The sequence below is a fragment of the Nerophis ophidion genome, linkage group LG01 (assembly GCF_033978795.1).
Source record: "Nerophis ophidion isolate RoL-2023_Sa linkage group LG01, RoL_Noph_v1.0, whole genome shotgun sequence".
Taxonomy (NCBI): Eukaryota; Metazoa; Chordata; class Actinopteri; order Syngnathiformes; family Syngnathidae; genus Nerophis; species Nerophis ophidion.
Genome location: NC_084611.1, coordinates 41175318 through 41201032, shown reverse-complemented (window position 1 = coordinate 41201032; position 25715 = coordinate 41175318). Strand labels below are relative to the sequence as shown.

At 39.7% G+C, this 25715-nt stretch overlaps 1 protein-coding gene across 3 annotated transcripts in view; it reads right to left on the bottom strand.

The window, feature by feature from the left end:
- ksr2 (kinase suppressor of ras 2) overlaps positions 1-25715 on the bottom strand; it is a 262478-nt gene that overhangs the window by 188586 nt on the left and 48177 nt on the right. For 2 of the 3 annotated variants that reach the window (XM_061903162.1, XM_061903171.1), the window contains exon 4: positions 6828-6863. The exons of the other annotated variant lie outside the window; for it this stretch is intronic. In XM_061903162.1, coding sequence (XP_061759146.1) covers positions 6828-6863 — 36 coding nt within the window. The remainder of the gene's footprint in view (positions 1-6827; positions 6864-25715) is intronic. 3 annotated transcript variants of the gene reach the window in all.

Genomic DNA, 25715 nt, shown 5'->3' with positions numbered 1-25715 from the left:
CTCGATTGAAGAATCGTTTCGAAAAATATCCTTGATGCTGTTGATTGATTGATTGATTGATACTTTTATTAGTAGATTGCACAGTACAGTACATATTCCGTACAATTGACCACTAAATGGTAACACCCGAAATAAGTTTTTCAACTTGTTTAAGTCGGGGTCCACGTTAATCAATTCATGGTATAGATATACCACCTTGATCAGTTCATACTCAAAGATTAGATAGGACAGCTCTAACATGAGGTGGTGGTTTTGGATTAAAGACTTGATGGGAACAATATCTTCAATACTGATATAGAAATATCAATCAATCAATCAATGTTTACTTATATAGCCCTAAATCACTAGTGTCTCAAAGGGCTGCACAAACCACCACGACATCCTCGGTAGGCCCACATAAGGGCAAGGAAAACTCACACCCAGTGGGACATCGGTGACAAAATGACCCAGTGGGACGTCGGTGACAATAATGACTATGAGAACCTTAGAGAGGAGGAAAGCAATGGATGTCGAGCGGGTCTAACATGATACTGCGAAAGTTCAATCCACAATGGATCCAACACAGTCGCGAGAGTCCAGTCCAAAGCGGATCCAACACAGCAGCGAGAGTCCCGTTCACAGCGGAGCCAGCAGGAAACCATCCCAAGCGGAGGCGGATCAGCAGCGCAGAGATGTCCCCAGCCGATACACAGGCAAGCAGTACATGGCCACCGGATCGGACCGGACCCCCTCCACAAGGGAGAGTGGGACATAGAAGAAAAAGAAAAGAAACGGCAGATCAACTGGTCTAAAAAGGGAGTCTATTTAAAGGCTAGAGTATACAAATGAGTTTTAAGGTGAGACTTAAATGCTTCTACTGAGGTGGCATCTCAAACTGTTACCGGGAGGGCATTCCAGAGTACTGGAGCCCAAACGGAAAACGCTCTATAGCCCGCAGACTTTTTTTGGGCTTTGGGAATCACTAACAAGCCGGAGTCCTTTGAACGCAGATTTCTTGCCGGGACATATGGTGCAATACAGTCGGCAAGATAGGATGGAGCTAGACCGTGTAGTATTTTATACGTAAGTAGTAAAACCTTAAAGTCACATCTTAAGTGCACAGGAAGCCAGTGCAGGTGAGCCAGTACAGGCGTAATGTGATCAAACTTTCTTGTTCTTGTCAAAAGTCTAGCAGCCGCATTTTGTACCAACTGTAATCTTTTAATGCTAGACATGGGGAGACCCGAAAATAATACGTTACAGTAGTCGAGGCGAGACGTAACAAACGCATGGATAATGATCTCAGCGTCTTTAGTGGACAGAATGGAGCGAATTTTAGCGATATTACGGAGATGAAAGAAGGCCGTTTTAGTAACGCTTTTAATGTGTGCCTCAAAGGAGAGAGTTGGGTCGAAGATAACACCCAGATTCTTTACCGTGTCGCCTTGTTTAATTGTTTGGTTGTCAAATGTTAGAGTTGTATTATTAAATAGAGTTCGGTGTCTCCAAAGTTACGATACTCCCGTATACTAAAGTATTGTCCGATCATTACCTTATAAAATTCGAGGTTCAGACGCATGTTCGTCAAACTAATAATAATAATAACTGCTATAGCAGCCGCAACATTAATACGGCCACAACGACAACTCTTGCTGACCTACTGCCCTCGGTAATGGCACCATTCCCAAAGTATGTGGGCTCTATTGATAACCTCACTAACAACTTTAACGACACCCTGCGCGAAACCATTGATAACATAGCACCGCTAAAGTTAAAAAAGGCTCCAAAAAAGCGCACCCCGTGTTTACAGAAGAAACTGGAGCTCAGAAATGATTATGTAGAAAGCTGGAACGCAAATGGCGCACGACTAAACTTGAGGTGCACCATCAAGCATGGAGTGATGGTTTAATAACTTATAAACGCATGCTTACCTTAGCTAAAGCTAAATATTACTCAAATCTCATCCACCGTAATAAAAACGATCCTAAATTTTTGTTTAGTACGGTAGCATCGCTAACCCAACAAGGGACTCCTTCCAGTAGCTCAACCCACTCAGCTGATGACTTTATGCAATTCTTTAGTAAGAAAATTGAAGTCATTAGAAAGGAGATTAAAGACAATGCGTCCCAGCTACAACGGGGTTCTATTAACACTGATACGATGGTATATACTCCAATTTCGTTGTTCTTTGAACCTGTTCATTGCAATAATGACAATAAAACTCTATTCTATTCTTTATACGGCGGATACTGCCCTCCAAAATAGTTTCTCTCGTTTTGAGGAAATAACATTAGAGGAATTGTTACAACGTGTAAATGGAATAAAACAGACAACATGCTTACTTGACCCTCCTCCTGGGAAACTGATCAAGGAGCTCTTTGTATTATTAGGTCCATCAGTGCTAAATATTATAAACTTATCACTCTCCTCGGGCACTGTTCCCCTAGCATTCAAAAAAGCGGTTATTCATCCTCTTCTTAAAAGACCTAACCTCGATCCTGACCTCATGGTAAACTACCGACCGGTGTCTCACCTTCCCTTTATTTTAAAAATCCTCGAAAAAATTGTTGCGGAGCAGTTAAATGAACACTTAGCGTCTAACAATCTATGTGAAACCTTTCAATCCGGTTTCAGGACAAATCACTCCACGGAGACAGCCCTCGCAAAAATGACTAATGATCTATTGCTAACGATGGATTCTGATGCGTCATCTATGTTGCTGCTCCTCGATCTTAGCGCTGCTTTCGATACCGTCGATCATAATATTTTATTAGAACGCATCAAAACACGAATTGGTATGTCAGACTTAGCCCTGTCTTGGTTTAACTCTTATCTTACTGATAGGATGCAGTGTGTCTCCCATAACAATGTGACCTCGGACTACGTTAAGGTAACGTGTGGAGTTCCCCAGGGTTCGGTCCTTGGCCCTGCACTCTTCAGCATCTACATGCTGCCGCTAGGTGACATCATACGCAAATACGGTGTTAGCTTTCACTGTTATGCTGATGACACCCAACTCTACATGCCCCTAAAGCTGACCAACACGCCGGATTGTAGTCAGCTGGAGGCGTGTCTTAATGAAATTAAACAATGGATGTCCGCTAACTTTTTGCAACTCAACGCCAAAAAAACGGAAATGCTGATTATCGGTACCACCTTCATCAGTTCATGCTCAAAGACTAGATAGGACAACTCTAATCTGAGGGGGTTGTGCTGGATTGAAAAATATACTTAAAACTGGTATAGAAATACCACTTTCATCAGTTTTTTCCTCAAAAACTAGAGAGGACGGCTCTAATCTGAGGAGATGGTGTGGGATTGAAAAATATAGGTTATACTGATATAGAAATACCACCTTCATCATTTAATGCTGAAAGACTAGATAGGACAGCTCTAAATTTGAGGGGCTTGTGCTGGATTGAAGAATTGATCCAAAAAAATATCCTTTATACTCTTACAGATATACCACCTCCAACAGTTCATACTCAAAGACTAGATAGGACAGCTCTAATATAAAGTGGTGGTGTTGGATTGAAGACTTGATGGGAACAATATCCTCAATACTGATATAGAAATACCACCTTCATCAGTTCATGCTCAAATACTAGATATGACAACTCTAATCTTAGGGGATGGTACTGGATTGAAAAATATACTTAATACTGATATGGAAATACCACCTTCATCAGTTTTTGCTCAAAACCTAGATAGGACAGCTCTAAATTTGAGGAGATAGTGCTGGATTTAAGATTTGAGAGGAACAATATCCTAATACTGTTGTAGAAATGCCACATTCATCACTTCTCGCTCAAAGACTAGATAGGACAGCTTTAATAGGAGGCGATGGTGCTGGATTGAAGACTTGATAGAAACAATATCCTCAATACTGAAATAGAAATACCAACGTCATCAATTCATGCTCAAAGAATAGATAGGACAACTCTAATCTGAGGGGATAGGGCTGGATTGAAAAATATACTTATTACTGATATAGAAATACCACCTACATCAGTTATTGCTGAAAAACTAGATGGGATGGCTCTAATCTGAGGGGATGGTTCTGGATTGAAAAATATACTTAATAATGATATATAAATACCACCTTCATCAGTTAATGCTCAAAGACTAGATAGGACAGCTCTAAATTTGAGGGGCTAGTGCTGGATTGAAGAATGGATCAGAAAAATATCCTTAATACAGTTATAGGAATACCACCTTCATCAGTTCGTACTCAAAGACTAGATAGGACAGCTCTTATATGAGGTGGTGGTGTTAGATTGAAGACTTGATGGGAACAATATCCTCAATACTGATATAGAAATACCACCTTCATCAGTTCATGCTCAACGACTAGATAGGACAACTCTAATCTTAGGGGATGGTGCTGGATTGAAAAATATACTTAATACTGATATAGAAATACCACCTTCATCAGTTAATGCTCAAAGACTTGATAGGACAGCTCTAAATTTTAGGGGCTAGCGCTGGATTGAAGACTTGATCAGAAAAATATCCTTTATACTCTTATAGATATAAAACCTTCATCAGTTCATGCTCAAAGACGACATAGGACTGCTCTAATTTGAGGGGATAGTGCAGGATGCAGGGTCAAAGACTAGATAGAAAAAATAATTGAACACTAAACCCTCTGGATGCTTCCCCTCAGACTATCTTGTCGTTAAGCATGAGCTGATGAAGCAAATTCAAATCAGAGGTGAAACATCTTCTTACTTCATTTACTTTTAATAAACACATAAATGTTCACGCGGGCAAAATGTTCCACTTTCTCATGCACTTCAAATTAAAAGTTTGGGGGGATAAAAATGCTGGAAAATAAATATGGAGGGAGAGTGTGACCAGCGCGCCGGCAGGAGCAAAGCCTCCGTCTATGGTGACAGTGCTGACGGCGAGACACAGCTGGCAGGTGAGTAGATTTCACAGGTGGTACGAGTTGTCTAATCATCTGCTGTCTTTAACGGCAAGTGGCTGGGAGCAGAGAGGATACGGACGTGATGTAAAAGTCACGTTTTGGGGGAGAGGAAAAATTTGAGTATTAAAACCTTTCTTAAAAACTTGTCCCGTGTCTTCAGTGAAACTGCTAGGAAGCGACTTCGACAATAACTTATTATAAATAAAGGACCTTTGATTTTTAGTGGAGTACAAAAAAGACTAATTAGCCCCTGGTGTTGGGAAAAGTACAAACCTTGTTTCCATATGAGTTGGGAAATTGTGTTAGATGTAAATATAAACGGAATACAATGATTTGCAAATCCTTTTCAACCCATATTCAATTGAATGCACTATAAAGACAAGAAAATTTGATGTTCAAACTCAAACTTTATTTTTTTTTTTTTGCAAATAATAATTAACTTAGAATTTCATGGCTGCAACACGTGCCAAAGTAGTTGTGAAAGGGCATGTTCACCACTGTGTTACATCACCTTTTCTTTTAACAACACTCAATAAACATTTGGGAACTGAGGAAACTAATTGTTGAAGCTTTGAAAGTGGAATTATTTCCCATTCTTGTTTTATGTAGAGCTTCAGTCGTTCATAATGCGCCACACATTTTCGATGGGAGACATGTCTGGACTGCAGGCGGGCCAGGAAAGTACCCAGACTCTTTTTCTACGAAACCACGCTGTTGTAACATGTGGCTTGGCATTGTCTTGCTGAAATAAGCAGGGGCGTCCATGATAACGTTGCTTGGAAGACTTAATGGTGCCTTCACAGATGTGTAAGTTACCCATGCCTTCGGCACTAAAACATCCCCATACCATCACAGATGCTGGCTTTTGAACTTTGCGCCTATAACAATCCGTATGGTTTTTTTTTCCTCTTTGTTCCGGAGGACACCACGTCCACAGTTTTCAAATATAATTTGAAATGTGGACTCGTCAGACCACAGAACACTTTTCCACTTTGCATCAGTCCATCTTAGATGGGCTTGGGCCCAGCAAAGCCAGCGGCGTTCCTGGGTGTTGTTGATGAATGGGTTTTGCTTTGCATAGTAGAGTTTTAACTTGCACTTACAGATGTAGCGACCAACTAATATCATCGCTTACGTGCAGTGATTTCTCCAGATTCTCTGAACCTTTTGATGATTTCACGGACTGTAGATGGTAAAATCCCTAAATTCCTTGCAATAGCTCATTGAGAAATGTTGTTCTAAAACTGTTCGACAATTTGCTTACAAATTGGTGACCCTCGCCCCATCCTTGTTTGTGATCTACTTAGCATTTGATGGAAGCTGCTTTTATACCCAATTATGGCACCCACCTCTTCCCAATTAGCCTGCACACCTGTGGGATGTTCCATATTAGTGTTTGATGAGCATTCCTCAACTTTATCAGTATTTATTTCCACCTTTCCCAACTTCTTTGTCTCGTATTGCTGGCATCAAATTCTAAAGTTAATGATTATTTGCAAAAAAAAATGTTTATCAGTTTGAACATCAAATATGTTGTATTTGTAGCATATTCAACTGAATATGGGTTGAAAAGGTTTTGCAAATCATTGTATTCTGTTTATATTTACATCTAACACAATTTCCCAACTCATACGGAAACGGGGTTTGTAATAACCGTGTCATGTAAAACACGGACGTCCACTGCAAAGGACGCCGGCTCGTCAAGAGGTTACGGGAAATTCGCATTTGATAAGTTCAGCAGGACTGTACACGGTGAGGTGGCTCCGGTACAAGCCAGGTACTTGGGATCACAAAGCATGAAAAGTGTGCGCCTAGCTCGTTATCGGCCAATGGATGAGCTTTAAAGTGCAGCGGCGGCGTGGATATGGAGTGAGGAAGCAAAAGCAAGAAGGCGGGAAGCGCAGCGGCCATACTTTACCTCCATTATTGTGAAATTCATCCTCCTCAAGTTGTTCTTTAGGAAAACACAAAAAAATAGGAAGGAATGTGTTTATTGTTTGGACAGTTTAGAACAGGGGTCACCAACCTTTTTGAAACCAAGAGCTACTTCTTGGGTACTGATTAATGTGAAGGGCTACCAGTTTGATACACACTTAAATAAATTGCCAGAAAAAGACAATTTGCTCAATTAACCTTTATTACATACATATATATATATATATATATATATATATATACATATATATATATATATATATATATATATATATATATATATATATATATATATATATATGTATGTATATATATATATATATATATATATATATATATATATATATATATATATATATATATATATTAGGGGTGGGCAAATTAGTGCGTTAATTACGAGTTAACTGATCAATCTATTAACGCCGACAATTATTTTATCGCACATTTGCGTATGTTGTTTACATGCTTTTATTTTGTTAACGCCTTTTCTTAACAGGATGCCGTCGCCCGGATAAGCTTCGGCTTCGAGTGGCTCTTGGTAAAGATGGAACATTTGGCAAAAATACCGGACAATTCTGCAAATTTCATGGCTGGCTTACAGCGTGGTCACTCCGGGATCACTTTCGACCGCCAGATAATTCTGAATGTGGATAGATCGGGCCGTTATGGACTGAATGACGCGTGCTTGCTAGACCGGCTAGCTAGCATGGGAATACTTTGCCAGCTACATCCAGCGGCCTGTGAAGCAGCGGAGTATATGTGTTGTCTGTCTATTTATGAATAATGCAGACGAGGAGTGTTGGCTGAGTTATTAACGTTTGCTTTCAGAGCGTGCATATCACAACATACAAGATGCCGTCATGGCGACACAACCTATACCGGGATACCGCGCATGCTCGTCACTCCTGTTGCATGCTGGGTAGGGTAGTTCTTTTTTTCCCTGGCTCATAACATCACAATATAGTACCATGTATATGCGTTCAGTTTATCAAAGCACCAAGCAAACAATCGGAAAATTCCCATCATATCAATTCCTAGATATGGTCCTAATTATTTTAAGTGCACTACGCAGAATAAACACAACATTATTAATATTGCTACTACGGATAATTTGATCAAAAATTCCCTAAAACAGCCCACTACCTATAATATAGGTTTTTTAAACATAAGATCCCTGATAAAAAAAAAATGTTTCTGCTGTTACCTCAGAAATTGCCTGTTCAGATGTTATGATTGTGGCTCAGAGATTTGTATGTAGATTATATTTATTTTCCATAACAAACAGGATAACTTAAATACCCTGGCAGTGGCAATAAGCTTAAATGTTTGTATTTACATTTTTTGAGTTGATTTTCATAAAATATGCTATTTAACTGCTACTGTTTAACAAGGACTGATTTAAATTGTGTTTGCACAACAAATGTTTTGGCGCTTTTGTTCATGTGGAAGAATATTCCAATAAAGGTGCACTACACACTACTTTTGAATTCATTATTGGGCTTTGCGTATGAAATGCAGTTAATCGCGATTAATCGGAGGAATAGTGCGATTAACTTTGATTAAAATTTTTAATCGTGGCCCAGCCCTAATATATATATATATATATATGGGTATTTCTGTCAGTCATTCCGTCGTACATTTTTTTTTTATTTACGGAAGTTTTTTTGTAGAGAATAAATGATGAAAAAACACTTAATTGAACGGCTTAAAAAATGAGAAAACAGGAAAAAAATGAAAATTTAATTTTAAAACATAGTTTATCTTCAATTTCGAGTGTTTAAAATTCAAAATTAAACCGAAACAAAAGAAGAGAAAAACTAGCTAATTCGAATCTTTTTGAAAAAATTCAAAAAATAAATTTATGCAACATCATTAGTATTTTTTCCTGATTAAGATTGATTTTATAATTTTGATGACATGTTTTAAATAGGTTGAAATCCAATCTGCATGTTGTTAGAATAGGGGCTTCACGGTGGAAAAGGCGTTAGTGCGTCTGCCTCACAAGACGAAGGTACTGAGTAGTCAGGGTTCAATCCCAGGCTGGAGATCTTTCTGTGTGGAGTTTGCATGACCTCCCCGTGAATGCGTGGGTTCCCTCTGGGTACTCCGGCTTCCTCCCACTTCCAAAGACATGCACCTGGGGATAGGTTAATTGGCAATACTAAATTGGCTCTAGTGTGTGAATGTGAGATTGAATGTTGTCTGTCCACCTGTCTTGGCCCTGCGATGAGGTGGCGACTTGTCCAGGGTGTACGCCGCCTTCCGCCCTATTGTAGCTGAGATAGGCACCAGCGCCCCCCGTGACCCCAAAAGGGAATAAGCGGTAGAAAATGGATGGATGGATGGATGTTGTTAGAATACATAACAATATAGACCAAGCTATATTTCTAACAAAGACAAATCATTATTTCTTCTAGATTTTCCAGAACAAAAATTTTAAAAGAAATTCAAAAGACTTTGAAATAACATTTAAATTTGATTCTACAGATTTTCTAGATTTGCCAGTATAATTTTTGGGAATTTTAATCATATTAAGTTTGAAGAAATATTTCACAAATATTCTTCGTCAAAAAAACAGAAGCTAAAATGAAGAATTAAATTAAAATGTATTTATTATTCTTTACAATTAAAAAAAAAAAAACACTTGAACATTGATTTAAATTGTCAGGAAAGAAGAGGAAGGAATTTAAAAGGTAAAAAGGTATATGTGTTTAAAAATCCTAAAATCATTTTTTAAAGTTGTATTTTTTCTCTAAAATTATCTTTCTGAAAGTTATAAGAAGCAAAGTAAAAAAAATAAATGAGTTTATTTAAACAAGTGAAGACCAAGTCTTTAAAATATTTTCTTGGATTTTCAAATCTTATTTGAGTTTTGTCTCTTTTAGAATTAAAAATGTCGAGCAAAGCGAGAACAGATTGCTAGTAAATAAATACAATTTAAAAAATAGAGGCAGCTCACTGGTAAGTGCTGCTATTTGAGCTATTTTTAGAACAGGCCAGCGGGCTACTCATCTGGTCCTTACGGGCTACCTGGTGCCCGCAGGCACCGCGTTGGTGACCCCTGGTTTAGAGCAGGGAGGGGTGGGTAAGGTGAGCCCGGGAACCATTTGTGGTTCGCAACTTCATTTTTACTGGCCCTCTGCATATTGTAAATATTGAGGACATTTTTATAGTATATATGTGTTTTATGAGACGTGACATGACTTCTACAGAATGTGGCCATGAGCTCCAACCTTCCAACCTTTATTGAGGCAAGACACGTATTTTTATCCTATTTGTGATATTATGCATAACATAATCTCACGTTACACCAGCAATCAAAAATGTCACAAAAATTTTTTTCAGGAAACGGCTTTTCTGCTGATGTGGATTGCAATTGGTTTCTAACAACTGGAATGTGAAAAATTTACATTTATGAGAAAATTTTAAGTTTTAAAACTTATTCAAATGTTTGCAGATAACAGCCTAATCCGATTTGGTGCCAGGCTGGCCCATATGTCTACATTGACCGCTGCTTCATGATATAATTACCAATGATGGGTAACAGGCATATATACCCACATATACATATACATACATATATATATATATATATATATATATATATATATATATATATATATATATATATATATATATATATATATGTATATATATATATATATATATATATACATACATATACACATATATACATAAAAATATACATAAAACATATATAAACATAAACAGTATATATATACATACATACATACATAAATATACGTATATATAGATATATACACATATTTAAACAAGTGAAGACCAAGTCTTTAAAATATTTTCTTGGATTTTCAAATCTTATTTGAGTTTTGTCTCTTTTAGAATTAAAAATGTCGAGCAAAGCGAGAACAGATTGCTAGTAAATAAATACAATTTATGAATACATACATACACATATACAGTATTTATATACATATACACATATACATACATATACACATACATACATAAAAATATACATAAAACATATATAAACATAAACAGTATATATACATACATATATATACGTATACATATATATATATATATATATATACACATACATACATACATATATATAAATATATTCATACATACACAAATACACACACACATATATGTATATATATATATATATATATATATATATATATATATATATATATATATATATATACATCCATCCATTTTCTACCGCTTATTCCCTTTGGCGGTCGCAGGGGCGCTGATGCCTATCTCAGCTACAATCGGACGGAAGGCAGGGTACACACCCCTGGACAAGTCGCCACTTCATCGCAGGACCAACACATATATATATATATATATATATATATATATATATATATATATATATATATATATATATATATATATATACATACATATACATAAGGGGTGTGGGAAAAAAATCGATTCGAATACGAATCGAATCGGTTTGTAGTGGTTTTATCAATCCAACAAACCACTACACAGCAATACCATAACAATGCAATCCAATTCCAAACCCAAACCTGACTCAGCAACATTCAGAACTGCAATAAACAGAGCAATTGAGAGGAGACACAAACACGACACAGAGCAAACCAAAAGTAGTGAAACAAAAAAGAATATTATCAAAAACAGTATCAATATTAGTTATAATTTCAGCATAGCAGTGATTAAAAATCCCTCACTGACATTATCATTAGACATTTATAAAAATAAAAAAAAAGAACAATAGTGTCACAGTGGCTTACACTTGCATCGCATCTCATAAGCTTGACAACACACTGTGTCCAATATTTTCACAAAGATAAAATAAAATATTTTTGGTTCGTTTAATATTTAAAACAAATTTACGTTATTGCAATCAGTTGATAAAACATTGTCCTTCATAATTATAAGAGCTTTTTTTTTTAAATCTACTACTCTGCTAGCATGTCAGCAGACTGGGGTAGATCCTGCTGAAATCCTATGTATTGAATGAATACAGAATCATTTTGAATCGGAAAAATATCGTTTTTGAATCGAGAATCGCGTTGAATCGAAAAAATCGATATACTATTGAATCGCGACCCCAAGAATCGATATTGAATCGAATCGTGGTACACCCAAAGATTCGCAACCCTAATATATGTATATATATATATATATATATATATATATATATATATATATATATATATATATATATATATATTCCTTGTGGACTAATTGACTGAAAGAGCACCCACTTGGCGCGATGATTTTAGTATAAGTTTGCTGGTTTCAAGAAATGTAATGCCGAGTCCATATTATCATGTTAAAATAAGGGCACAAGCATTTACTCCATATAGAAATAATTTTTAAGATATTGAAAAAAAAGGTCTCCTATTTTTTTTCTCTACCAAGAAAAGTGCACTTGTTATTAGTGAGAATATACTTATTTTAAGGTGTTTTGGGGTTCATTGAAGTTAGCTAATTTTACTTGTTTTGGAAATTCCTGACATGCCAAATTTTCTTGTTCTATTGGCAGACACTTTTGCTTAGTTCAAGTAAAATAGCCCTCATTTTTTAATTTTTTAGGGACCGATGTCCCTATTGAGGACCCTATTGAATTTCTAAGGTTTTATTATTATTCTTTATTATTATTCCGCCGCCTCTTTGTGCTGTAATTTGACCCCCTTAACATGCTTCAAAACTCACCAAATTTGACACACACATCAGGACTGGCAAAAATTTGCTATCTATTCAAAAAACCAAACCCCAAAACTCAATATTGCGACCTAGCGCCCCCTTGGAAGAAAACACAGAAAAAACTGTAACTTTCAGTAGCAATGTCGTAGAAACATGAAACAAAAACCTGTATGTAGGTCTCAGTTAGACCTATATTTCATACACTCATATCTCCCAGCTAAAATCAACAGGAAGTTTGCAATTACCCCTTCAATACAAAAGTTGGCTAAAAAATTTCGCTTTTTTTCAAACATTATCTCCTCTGAGGCCGTTTGTTGTTTCCGCTTCTAATAAACGCAGAAGAGCGATTGAACCCTTCTGATTAAAAGTTGATGAAAGAGTATTAATTACTACCCAGGTTTGAATTTTATCAGCCCGCAAAGTACCAGTACGCTGTTGCAGTTGCGCTAATGTTGTCACAAGATGGCGGCTTCCTGTTCAGACGAAACTGCCTCTAACTCACTGTAGAAATTTCATACTCACATGAAACAAAAACCTCAATGTAAGTCTCACTGACAACCTCCAGCTAAAATCAACAGGTAGTTTGCTATTCCCCCTTCAATACAAAAGCTCCACTCCGTTCACCATGCATTAGAGTCTCAAAATGGCAGCACCAAAGCGTCCTTATAAAATGCCCAAGCCACTTTACAACTGTTATTACTATGAGACTGATGTATAACACATGTGTATACAACTTTTTCTCTGTGCAATAATCTATCCATCCATCTTATACCGCTTATCCAAGCCTGGGTCACGGGAGCAGCAGCCCAAGCGGTCCCGTCCATCGCTGCTTGCACCTTTAATTTTTTCTTGTTTTTGAACTCTGACTTTTTGCAGTGTAAGCTGCCAGTTTTTTACTGTAAAAAAGGTGGTACTGGTTTGGATGGATGGACCTTAGATTCTTCTGCCTGTGGCTTTCTCTAGAAAAGGTTAGGACACCCGTGGTTGGTAAAAAAAAAGAAAAAGCCAGACTATGTCAGCCGAACGAGTCGCTTTGAGATTGCTATTGACCGAGGGAATGACATTGATGCAAATCTCTCTGCTTTTTTCGTTATTTTTGCTTTGTGGCGGCGGTGGCGGCGGTGGCGGCGGTGGCGGCGGTGGCGGCGGTGTTGGCGGTGGCGGTGGCGGTGGCGGTGGCGGTGGCGGCGTCTCGGAGGAGCGATGAGCATCAAAAGCAGACTTCAAACACAATATCAACACCAGCAGCGTCAACTGAACCAGAAAAGAAATCAATAGGCAAACGACCCCCCACAATAAAAGGTCCCTGTGGAGTTTCTGAACTCGGGGTGAAAGAGAAGCCAAATGGCGAATGGTAGCAAGACGAGGCTGCAGGGGGTGGGGGGTGTGGGGGTGACGCCAGAAAAACATCAGGGACACAGCCACGACGCATCTTTTTTTTAATATATGTCACATGATCGACGCTGTTTGGTTTATTTTGAAGCACACTCAGACATTTTCCAGTTTGGAACCGAGCCAAGGAGGTTGCACTTGCAGTTTTATATGTACAGTAAAAAAAACACTGTACATTTTACAGTCAAATTCTATTAACTGAGCTGCCGGTTTTGTACAGTGAAAAACACGGTACTGTTTTTTTTTTCATTTACAGTAAAAAGCTGAATAAAACATCACATTTTATGGTAAAATTTTTGCGACCGACTTGTCAGTTTTTACCGTAAAAACTACACATTTTTTTCCCTTGTGCATAAAAAATAAAAATAAAAATCATCCATTGCATAGGTAATTGTGTAATAATATAATCCACTGTTAGAAGTAGCCTTCTGAGGGCAAACTTAACTGCGATATAGACTTAGACTTCCTTTTTATTGTCATTAAAAATTGAACTTTACAGTACAAATAAGAACAAACTTTCATTGCATTAGCTCTTGGTAGTGCAGGATAAAAAAATAAATTAAAAAAAAGCAATAAGGTGCAGATATAAATAAATAGATTACTGTACAGATAAATACATTGCACTTTTTCACATGCGTCCATGTTTATGGATGTATGTTATATTGTCTTTTTTATTCCAGCGAATTAATCCATTTTGGGGGGAGTTGAGGGGATAACTTAATTATGATGCGTTCAAGAGTCTTACGGCCTGAGGGAAGAAGATGTTACAAAACCTGGAGGGTCTGCTATGGAGGCTGCGGAACCTCTTCCTAGAGTCCAGCAGTGAAAACAGTCCTTGATGGGGGTGGGAGGAGTCTTTGAAGATTTTCTGAGCCCTGGTCAGGCAGCGACTTTTTGCGATCTCTTGGATAGGAAGAACTCCTGATAATCTTTTCCGCCGTCCTCACCACTCTCTGGAGAGACTTCTAGTCTGAGGCATTGCAGGCTCCAGTCCAGACAGAGATGCTGTTGGTCAGCAGGCTCTCTATAGTGTCTCTGTAGAATGTGGTGAGAATGGGGGTAGGGACCTGTGCTCTTTTCATCCGACGCAAAAAGTGCATGCACTGCTGGTCTCTTTTTACAAGAGCTCCGGTGTGTAGGGATCGGGTTATATTGTCAGTTATCTGCATCCCCAGGAACTTGGTGCTGCTTACCATATCCACCGCTGTGCCATTGATGAAGAGTGGAGCGTGGCTGGACTGGTGCTTCCTGAAGTCAACAATGATCTCTGTCGACGTTCAGGACCAGGTTGTCTGTTCTGCACCAGTCAACCAGATGTTTCACCTCCTCCCTGTAGTCCATGTCGTTGTTGTCCCGGATAAGGCCCACTACTGTCGTGTCGTCCGCAAACTTCACAATGTGGTTAATAGTGGACCTGGTGCAGCAGTCATGGGTCATCAATGTGAACAGCAGCGGACTCAGGACGCAGCCCTAGGGGGAGCCGGTGCTCAGGGAGATGGCACTGGAGGTGTTGTTGCCTGGAGGTGTTGTGAGGAAGTCAAGCAGCCAGTTGCATAGGGGGGTACTGAATCCAAGGGACGCCAGTTTGCTCACAAAATGCTGCGGGATGATGGTGTTGAATGCTAAGTTGAAGTCCAGACACAACATCCGCACGTGTGTGTCCTTTCCTTCCAGATGTTCTAAGCTCAGGTGGAGTGCAGAGGAGATGGCGTCCTCTGTGGAGCGGTTTGGGCAATAAGCGAACTGGAATGGGTCGAATGTGGGGGGAAGTCTGGAGACAATGTATTCCTTTACCAGCCTCTCGAAGCACTTCATTATGATGGGGGTGAGTGCAACGGGCGATAATCATTGAGGGAGGAGATTATGGGTATTTTAGGTACAGGAATGATTGTGGCTCTCAGTTAAAACCAGTCTGACAACTTTGGGGCAAGGTACCCACACAAGGTTGCAACATTGTTTGTCAACACTGTCTGCTCTCATTTTCTCGCACATTTGATCCTCTGATGTTCTGTGTACACTCTGTCCTCCCCCTGTAATGCCTCACAATACAGGACAGATATCTATTAGGATAAGGTAAACATCTGTTCAGTATTTTAACATAAAAGTGTTTGATTGTGAGGCATTAAAAGCCACAAAATGCAACGGGTCCATCACACCCACAAACGCTGGGTGACTAACAACAATATGAACATCACACAAGGGTTAAAGCCAATATTGCCATTTTTTGTGGTACCTTTTATTTAGAAAAGTACCAAAAAGTATAGAAATACACACATTACGCCACATTTTAAAAATACTATGTAAAAAAAAATTTAAAACATAAAAGTGGTATAAAAGAGAAAACAGGTTAAATGTAACAAGAAATTGTTGCAAGGCTTACCGGTATTCTAATAACACAAAGCTGCCATGCAGGCTATTTCTTTCTTTAAAAAAAAATGATAGTGAATTAAAATCAATGACATTATGAATTATTGACCTATTCAAGGCTCCAATTATGTCTCATTAAATATTCCACTTTGAGATATTTTTTGGGGGAAAATGTTGCATATTTTGTGTTTTGCCATATACAAAACTGAAATGTTTTTTTTAAAGAAGGGCCTAAAACAAACAAACAAAACATAAACAACAGTAACACTTAAAATTGACAGATATATCTGAAGTTGATCTCCAGATTATTGTGCTAAAAATAAACAATAAAAAAATGTATAATTTATTTTTTAACACTTTAATAAGTAGGACACTTTTGGATCCCCAATTATTTTAGTGTGATTTGTCTTTAAGTGTCATTGCTCAAAAAATAATAATGAATCAAAATCCAAAATTAAGGCACCAATTATTATATAATCTCAAATATTCCACCTAAAAAAGTTATTGGGTGAAAATATTGCATATTTCGTGTTTTTTCAATTTTTTTTTCTAATGTTGATCTAGAACAGGGGTCACCAACGTAGCCCGTAAGGACTAGATGAGTCGCCCGCTGGCCTGTTCTAAAAATAGCTCAAATAGCAGCACTTACCAGTGAGCTGCCTCTATTTTTTTTTAAATTATTATTTATTTACTAGCAAGCTGGTCTCGCTTTGCTCGACATTTTTAATTCTAAGAGAGACAAAACTGGGGAGAGGGAAGTCTGGGTTTCCCTGCTTAGGCTGTTGCCCCCGCGACCCGACCTCGGATAAGCGGAAGATGATGGATGGATGGAGAGACAAAACTCAAATAAAATTTGAAAATCCAAGAAAATATTTTAAGGACTTGGTCTTCATTTGTTTGAATAAATTATTTTATTTATTTTTGTCTTTGCTTCTTATAACTTTCAGATAAACAATTTTAGAGAAAAAATACAACCTTAAAAATGATTTTAGGATTTTTAAACACATACCTTTTTACCTTTTAAATTCCTTCCTCTTCTTTCCTGACAATTTAAATCAATGTTCAAGTTTTTTTTTTTATTGTAAATAATAATAAATACATTTTAATTTAATTCTTCATTTTGGCTTCTGTTTTTTCGACGAAGAATATTTGTGAAATATTTCTTCAAACTTATTATGATTAAAATTTCAAAAAATTATTCTGGCAAATCTAGAAAATCTGTAGAATCAAATTTAAATGTTATTTCCAAGTCTTTAAAATTTCTTTTAAAATTTTTGTTCTGGAAAATCTAGGAGAAATAATGCATTGTTTTTGTTCGAAATACAGCTCGGTCCAATTTGTTATATATTCTAACAAAATGCAGATTGGATTTTAACCTATTTAAAACATGTCATCATCCATCCATCTATCCATCCATCTTCTTCCGCTTATCCGAGGTCGGGTCGCGGGGGCAACAGCCTAAGCAGGGAAACCCAGACTTCCCTTTCCCCAGCCACTTCGTCTAGCTCTTCCCGGGGGATCCCGAGGCGTTCCCAGGCCAGCCGGGAGACATAGTCTTCCCAACGTGTCCTGGGTCTTCCCCGTGGCCTCCTACCGGTTGGACGTGCCCTAAACACCTCCCTAAGGAGGCGTTCGGGTGGCATCCTGACCAGATGCCCGAACCACCTCATCTGGCTCCTCTCGATGTGGAGGAGCAGCGGCTTTACTTTGAGTTCCTCCCGGATGGCAGAGCTTCTCACCCTATCTCTAAGGGAGAGCCCCGCCACACGGCGGAGGAAACTCATTTCGGCCGCTTGTACCCGTGATCTTATCCTTTCGGTCATGACCCAAAGCTCATGACCATAGGTGAGGATGGGAACGTAGATCGACCGGTAAATTGAGAGCTTTGCCTTCCGGCTCAGCTCCTTCTTCACCACAACGGATCGGTACAACGTCCGCATTACTGAAGACGCCGCACCGATCCGCCTGTCGATCTCACGATCCACTCTTCCCTCACTCGTGAACAAGACTCCACTTGTGGCAGGGTCTCCTCCCCAACCCGGAGATGGCACTCCACCCTTTTCCGGGCGAGAACCATGGACTCGGACTTGGAGGTGCTGATTCTCATTCCGGTCGCTTCACACTCGGCTGCAAACTGATCCAGTGAGAGCTGAAGATCCCGGACAGATGAAGCCATCAGGACCACATCATCTGCAAAAAGCAGAGACCTAATCCTGCGGCCACCAAACCGTAACCGCTCAACGCCTTGACTGCGCATAAAAATTCTGTCCATAAAAGTTATGAACAGAATCGTTGATAAAGGACAGCCTTGGCGGAGTCCAACCCTCACTGGAAATGTGTTCGACTTACTGCCGGCAATGCGGACCAAGCTCTGGCACTGATTGTACAGGGAGCGGACTGCCACAATAAGACAGTCCGATACCCCATACTCTCTGAGCACTCCCCACAGGACTTCCCGAGGGACACGGTCGAATGCCTTCTCCAAGTCCACAAAGCACATGTAGACTGTTTGGGCACACTCCCATGCACCCTCAAGAACCCTGCGGAGAGTATAGAGCTTGTCCACAGTTCCACGACCAGGACGAAAACCACACTGTTCCTCCTGAATCCGAGGTTCGACTATCCGGCGTAGCCTCCTCTCCAGTACACCTGAATAAACCTTACCGGGAAGGCTGAGGAATGTGATCCCACGATAGTTGGAACATACCCTCCGGTCCCCCTTCTTAAAGAGAGGAACCAACACCCCGGTCTGCCAATCCAGAGGTACCGCCCCCGATGTCCACGCGATGCTGCAGAGTCTTGTCAACCAAGACAGCCCCACAGCATCCAGAGCCTTAAGGAACTCCGGGCGGATCTCGTCCACCCCCGGGGCCTTGCCACCGAGGAGCTTTTTAACTACCTCAGCGACCTCAGCCCCAGAAATAGGAGAGTCCACCACAGATTCCCCAGGCGCTGCTTCCTCATAGTAAGATGTGTTGGTGGGATTGAGGAGGTCTTCGAAGTATTCCTTCCACCTATCCACAACATCCGCAGTTGAGGTCTGCGGAACACCATCCGCACCATACACGGTGTTGATAGTGCACTGCTTCCCCTTCCTTAGGCGGCGGACGGTGGTCCAGAATCGCTTCGAAGCCATCCGGAAGTCATTTTCCATGGCTTCCCCGAACTCTTCCCATGTCCGAGTTTTTGCCTCAGCGACCGCTGAAGCCGCACACCGCTTGGCCTGTCGGTACCTGTCCACTGCCTCCGGAGTCCTATGAGCCAAAAGGACCCGATAGGACTCCTTCTTCAGCTTGACGGCATCCCGCACCGCTGGTGTCCACCAAGGGGTTTTAGGATTGCCGCCCCGACAGTCACCAACTACCTTGCGGCCACAGCTCCGATCAGCCGCCTCGACAATAGAGGTGCGGAACATGGTCCACTCGGACTCCATGTCCAGCACCTCCCTCATGACATGTTCGAAGTTCTTCCGGAGGTGGGAATTGAAACTTTGTCTGACAGGAGACTCTGCCAGACTTTCCCAGCAGACCCTCACAATGCGTTTGGGCCTGCCAGGTCGGTCCGGCATCCTCCCCCACCATCGCAGCCAACTCACCACCAGGTGGTGATCGGTAGAAAGCTCCGCCCCTCTCTTCACCCGAGTGTCCAAAACATAAGGCCGCAAATCCGATGACAGAACTACAAAGTCGATCATGGAACTGCGGCCTAGGGTGTCCTGGTGCCAAGTGCACATATGGACACCCTTATGTTTGAACATGGTGTTTTTAATGGACAAATTGTGACGAGCACAAAAGTCCAATAACAAAACACCACTCAGGTTCAGATCCGGGCGGCCATTCTTCCCAATCATGCCTCTCCAGGTTTCACTGTCGTTGCCAACATGAGCGCTGAAGTCCCCCAGTAGGACAAGGGAATCCCCCGGGGGAGCACTTTCCAGTACTCCTTCGAGTGTACCCAAAAAGGGTGGGTACTCTGAACTGCTGTTTGGTGCGTAAGCACAAACAACAGTAGGGCCCGTCCCCGCCCGAATGCGGAGGGAGGCTACCCTTTCGTCCACTAGGTTGAACTCCAACGTGCAGGCTTTGAGCCGGAGGGAAACGAGAATTGCCACCCCAGCCCGTTGCCTCTCACTGCCGGCTACGCCAGAGTGAAAGAGAGTCCAGCCCCTTTCAAGAGAAGTGGTTCCAGAGCCCTTGCTGTGAGTCGAAGTGAGTCCGACTATATCCAGCCGGAACTTCTCTACTTCGCGCACTAGCTCAGGCTCCTTTTCCCCCCAGTGAGGTGACGTTCCACGTCCCAAGAGCTAGCTTCTGTAGCCGAGGATCGGACCGCCAAGTGCCCTGCCTTCGGCTGCCGCCCAGCTCACATTGCACCCGACCTCTATGGCCCCTGCTATGTGTGGTGAGCCCATTGGAGGGGGGACCCACGTTGCCTCTTCGGGCTGTGCCCGGCCCCCATCGTGCCCCACGTCCGGGCCTGGCTCCAGAGGGGGGCCCCGGTGACCCGCATCCGGGCGAGGGAAATCTGGGTCCATGTTTTCTCTTCTTCAGAGAGGTCTTCGAGCTGCTCTTTGTCTGATCCCTCACCTAGAACCTGTTTGCCTTGGGAGACCCTACCAGGGGGCATAAAGCCCCCGGACAACACAGCTCCTAGGATCATTGGGACATACAAACTCCTCTACCACGATAAGGTGGCAGCCCAGAGAGGAGAACATGTCATCAAAATTCTAAAATTAATCTTAATCAGGAAAAAATTATTACTGATGTTACATAAATTTTTTGTTTTATTTTTTCAAAAAGATTCAAATTAGCTAGTTTTTCTCTTCATTTTTTTCGGTTGAATTTTTAATTTTAAAGAGTCGAAGTTGAAGATAAACTATCTTTCAAAATTAAATTTTCATTTTTTTCGTGTTTTCTCCTCTTTTAAACCATTCAATCAAGTGTTTTCTGTCATCATTTATTCTCTACAAAAAATCTTCCGTAAAAGGAAAAAAATGGACGACGGAATGACAGACAGAAATACCCTTTTTCTATATATATATATATATATATATATATATATTTCTTAAAGGTAATTTGAGCAAATTGGCTATTTCTGGCAATTTATTTAAGTGTGTATGAAACTGGTAGCCCTTCACACTAATCAGTACCCAAGAAGTAGTTTCAAAAAGGTTGGTGACCCCTGATCTAGAGATTTAAAACTTGCATTAGAATAAAAATTATAATACTGAATAATGCCACATTTTTAATATATTTTTTTTACCAAAACCCTTTGGGGTCCCCGGGATCATAACTGAGTGGAGGCCTAAATGGATATATTTTATACATATATTGCATTGGTTTTTAAAATAAAAATTATGAAAATGGCCCCCGCTTGCTCTGATTTTTCAGTGCGCAGCCCTCAGTGGAAAAAAGTTTGGACATCCCTGCCTTAAATGATGTACCTCCAACTCCGGTGACATAGGTCATCAAACTGACACCCCTGAAATCCCTCTCAGGGAGCTGAAATCACACTGGCGGGAGGTTACGAGTCAACTTATCCAGCGCACTGGCAGTGAGTATCTTAGCAACGAGTTGGAGCAAAAGTCCGCGAGCGCTAATGAACGTCGGCGTCCATGTTCACGCCTTCTCACCTGAGCCAGAAGCCTCGAGGCTAAATAGACCCGAAATGAGGGACTTTGGCACTTTTGCGGGTTCATTCGTAACTGGCAAAGTGGAACGGCTTGCTCTTGGATTCACTTTTTGACTCCTAAAACCAAAGACAAAGTGTCTTCTTGTCAGGCGAGGAAGGACTTTTAGTGTCCCTGTCAAGTGGTGCTGAGGTTGCAACCAGGAGCCTCCGTTGGTTGCCTGGCAACTGGACGGCCAAAGACATCAGGTGTTGCATCACCCGGAGTATAACAGACTGACATTTTTACACCTCCACTTAGAAAAAAAAAGATTTGTCTTTCAAGTATTTCCACTCAATAAATCCAAAGCAGCACCTTGAGAGGAATTCCACACAATGTGTGCCGTTTCCAGGAAATAAAATTGCACAAGAAAATAAACTGTAAAAAACGTATAATGGTTGTCCAGTTGTTATATTTTATTTTCTTGCATTTCCTGACTAAACAGTGTCTCATTGGAGGTAAGCATTAAGGTGAGTTTGTCCTAATTGTGACAGTCGTCTCCTCTGTTGTGCTCTACAAAGTGTTTAAACTGTGTGTATTGTGTCATGATCTGCTGCTGGGATCATGGCATATTCTGGTTTTGTTCTGTTTTGTATCATTTCCTTGTAGTATTTGACTTCCTTAGTTCCTTGTGGCACTTCCTGTTTTGTTTCTGTTGTCATGACAACACATTAGTGTCACCTGCCTTGTGTTTTTGACGCACACCTGCCTCCTAATTTCTGTCTCTACTTAAGCCTGCCTTTTTTGTTACTCGCTCTCTGATTCTCGTTTGCTATTCCATGCAACAGGTGATGTCGCTACCCTCGCTTGTGGTAACGACTTTTCGTATTCGTTAGCTTCCACGCTACTCTTTTGTTTGCTCACATGTGTCATTTAGCTCACATGCTAGTGCTTTTTGTTCCTTCTAGCTCCCATGCTAGTTCTGTTGGTTTGTCTCTAGTGCCTTAGTGCCAGTATTTCTGTTTTTAGTTTGTTTTGTATTTAAATATATCATCATTCATACCTTCACGATGTCATTAAAATTGTAAAATTAATCATAATCAGTCAAAATTACTAATAATGTTACATAAAAAAAAATTATATTTTCAAAAAGATTCGAATTAGCTAGTTTTTCTCTTCATTTTTTTCGTTTGAATTTTGAATTTTAAAGAGTCGAAATTAATGATAAACTCTGTTTCAAAATTAAATTTTCATTTTTTTCTTGTTTTCTCCTCTTTTAAACCGTTCAATTAAGTGTTTTTTTCATCAATTATCCTCTACAAAAAACGTTCCGTAAAAGGAAAAAAATGTACGACGAAATGACAGACAGAAATACCCATTTATATATATATATATATATATATATATATATATATATATATATATATATATATATATTAAAGGTAAACTGAGCAAATTGGCTATTTCTGGCAATTTATTTAAGTGTGTATCAAACTGGTAGCCCTTCGCATTAATCAGTACCCAAGAAGTAGCTCTTGGTTTCAAAAAGGTTGGTGACCCTTGATTTAGAATTACAGAAATACAGAACAAAATTTCATTTTTCTTTTTATTCCCGCACAGTCCTGTTACCTACCTTTTTTGTTGTTGATTTTTTTTTTTTTTTCAAAACACTGTACACTTTTGTTATTGAATCACTTGCTTATTGCGGCTGTGGCCTTATTTAATGAATTGCTGCCTTCCTAGCCCCCTGGAACGAGCCGATTATTACAAATTAGAACGAAAAAAAACAAATGTTTTGTCTTCTTGTCTCTCATAGGAAAAATTAAGAAAAAAAATAGTTTAAGTCCCCTTTCACTCAAGAACACAATATAAAAATTGTACACATCTGTGCTGATTTTATTTTTTTAATTTAATTTTTTTTAATCAAAATAAGAAAGTCAGGATTAAGGACTACAATGAGCACATTTTGCCGTACATTTCCAAGCGGGATATGAAGCATGAGCAAGATGAGCCTGTTTTGATGCTGAGATAAATGTTCTATTAGGTCATGAGTTCAAACCCCCGCTGAATCATACCAAAGACTAGAGATGTCCAATAATGGATTTTTTGCCAATATTCCGATATTGTCCATCTCTTAATTACCGATACCGATATCAACCAATACCGATACATACAGTGGTGGAATGAACACATTATTATGCCTAATTTTGTTGTGATGCTCAAGTTATGGACAAAATACCAACATGGCACTGCCATATTTATTATTGAAGTCACAAAGTGCATTATTTTTTTTCAACTTGCCTCAAAACAGCAGCTTGGAATTTGGCACATGTTCTTCCTGAGAGACCATGAGGACGTGGGCGGGGTTAAGGTGGGCGGGGGTAGCGGAGGGTGTGGTGTGTATTGTAGCATCCCGGAAGAGTTAGTGCTGCAAGGGGATCTGGGTATTTGTTTTGTTGTGTTTATGTTGTGTTACGGTGCGGATGTTCTCCCGAAATGTGTTTGTCATTCTTGTTTGGTGTGGGTTCACAGTGTGGCGCATATTTGTAACAGTGTTAAAGTTGTTTATACGGCCACCCTCAGTGTGACCTGTAATGCTGTTGACCAAGTATGACTTGCATTCACTTGTGTGTGTGAAAAGACATAAATATTACGTGACTGGGCTGGCACGCAAAGGCAGTGCCTTTAAGGTTTATTGGCGCTCTGTACTTCTCCCTACGTCCGTGTACATAGCGGCGTTTTAAAAAGTCAGAAATTTTACTTTTTGAAAAAAGTTAAAGTTCGATAGTTTCGAAACCGATACCGATAATTTTCGATATTACATTTTAAAGCATTTATCGGCCGATAACATCGGCAATCTGATATCATCAGACATCCCTTCCAAAGGCTATAAAAAAATGGGAGCCATTACCTCCCTACTTGGCACTCAGCATCAAGGGTTGGAATTGGGGGTTAAATCACCAAATATGATTACCGGGCGTGGACACCGCTGCTGCTCACTGCTCCCCTCACCTCCCAGGGGGTGAACAAGGGGATGGGTCAGATGCAGAGGACAAACTTGAAAAGTTTAACAGATTACTCTTCATTTACAATTAAAGTTAAAAAGTGGCATTGGAGCAATCAAAGCTGCTCACACAGTCACTAATGTGGGTACTATGTTTGACACATCAACTTAATGTGTATTATATTTATCCATGACGGCATTTTTGTTGTAAATTGTGAGGTGTGTCTGTTAAATTCATGGTTGTTTTTACAAATGAGGAAAGATGTGAACAAGAGCATGTATTGTCTGTCTGATGATGTAAATGAGGTGTGGTTGTATTGTGTATTATGTGTCCATGAAAAGGCAATTTATGACTTTTCTTAATTTGATTACATGATATGGTATGATTTTGTTCTCATAATTTTATTGCATAATTTCTGTACATCTTTAATTTAGGTAGCCAGGGACTGCAGATGAAAATTAGATATTTAGCTATAATCTGGTACAGAACATGTGTGTCTTTGAGTTTAATGTTTCTGTGCATTGTCCTTTCAAATAAAGACTAAACTAAAATGATTGCACTAGCATTTACTTCATTTAAGAATAGTTTTCAAAAAAAATTTTCTACCTACCAAGAAAAGTGCACTTGTAATTAGTGATAATATACTTATTTTAAGGTTAGCTAATTTTACATGTTTTGGAAAGCCAAATTTTCTTGTTCTATTGGCAGATAATTTTGCTTAGTTCAAATAAAATACCCCTCAATTTCATTTATTTTGTTCTTGTTTTTGAACACTGACTTTTTGCGGTGTGCCTCCTTCTCTGCATCTTGGGGTTCGTCACAA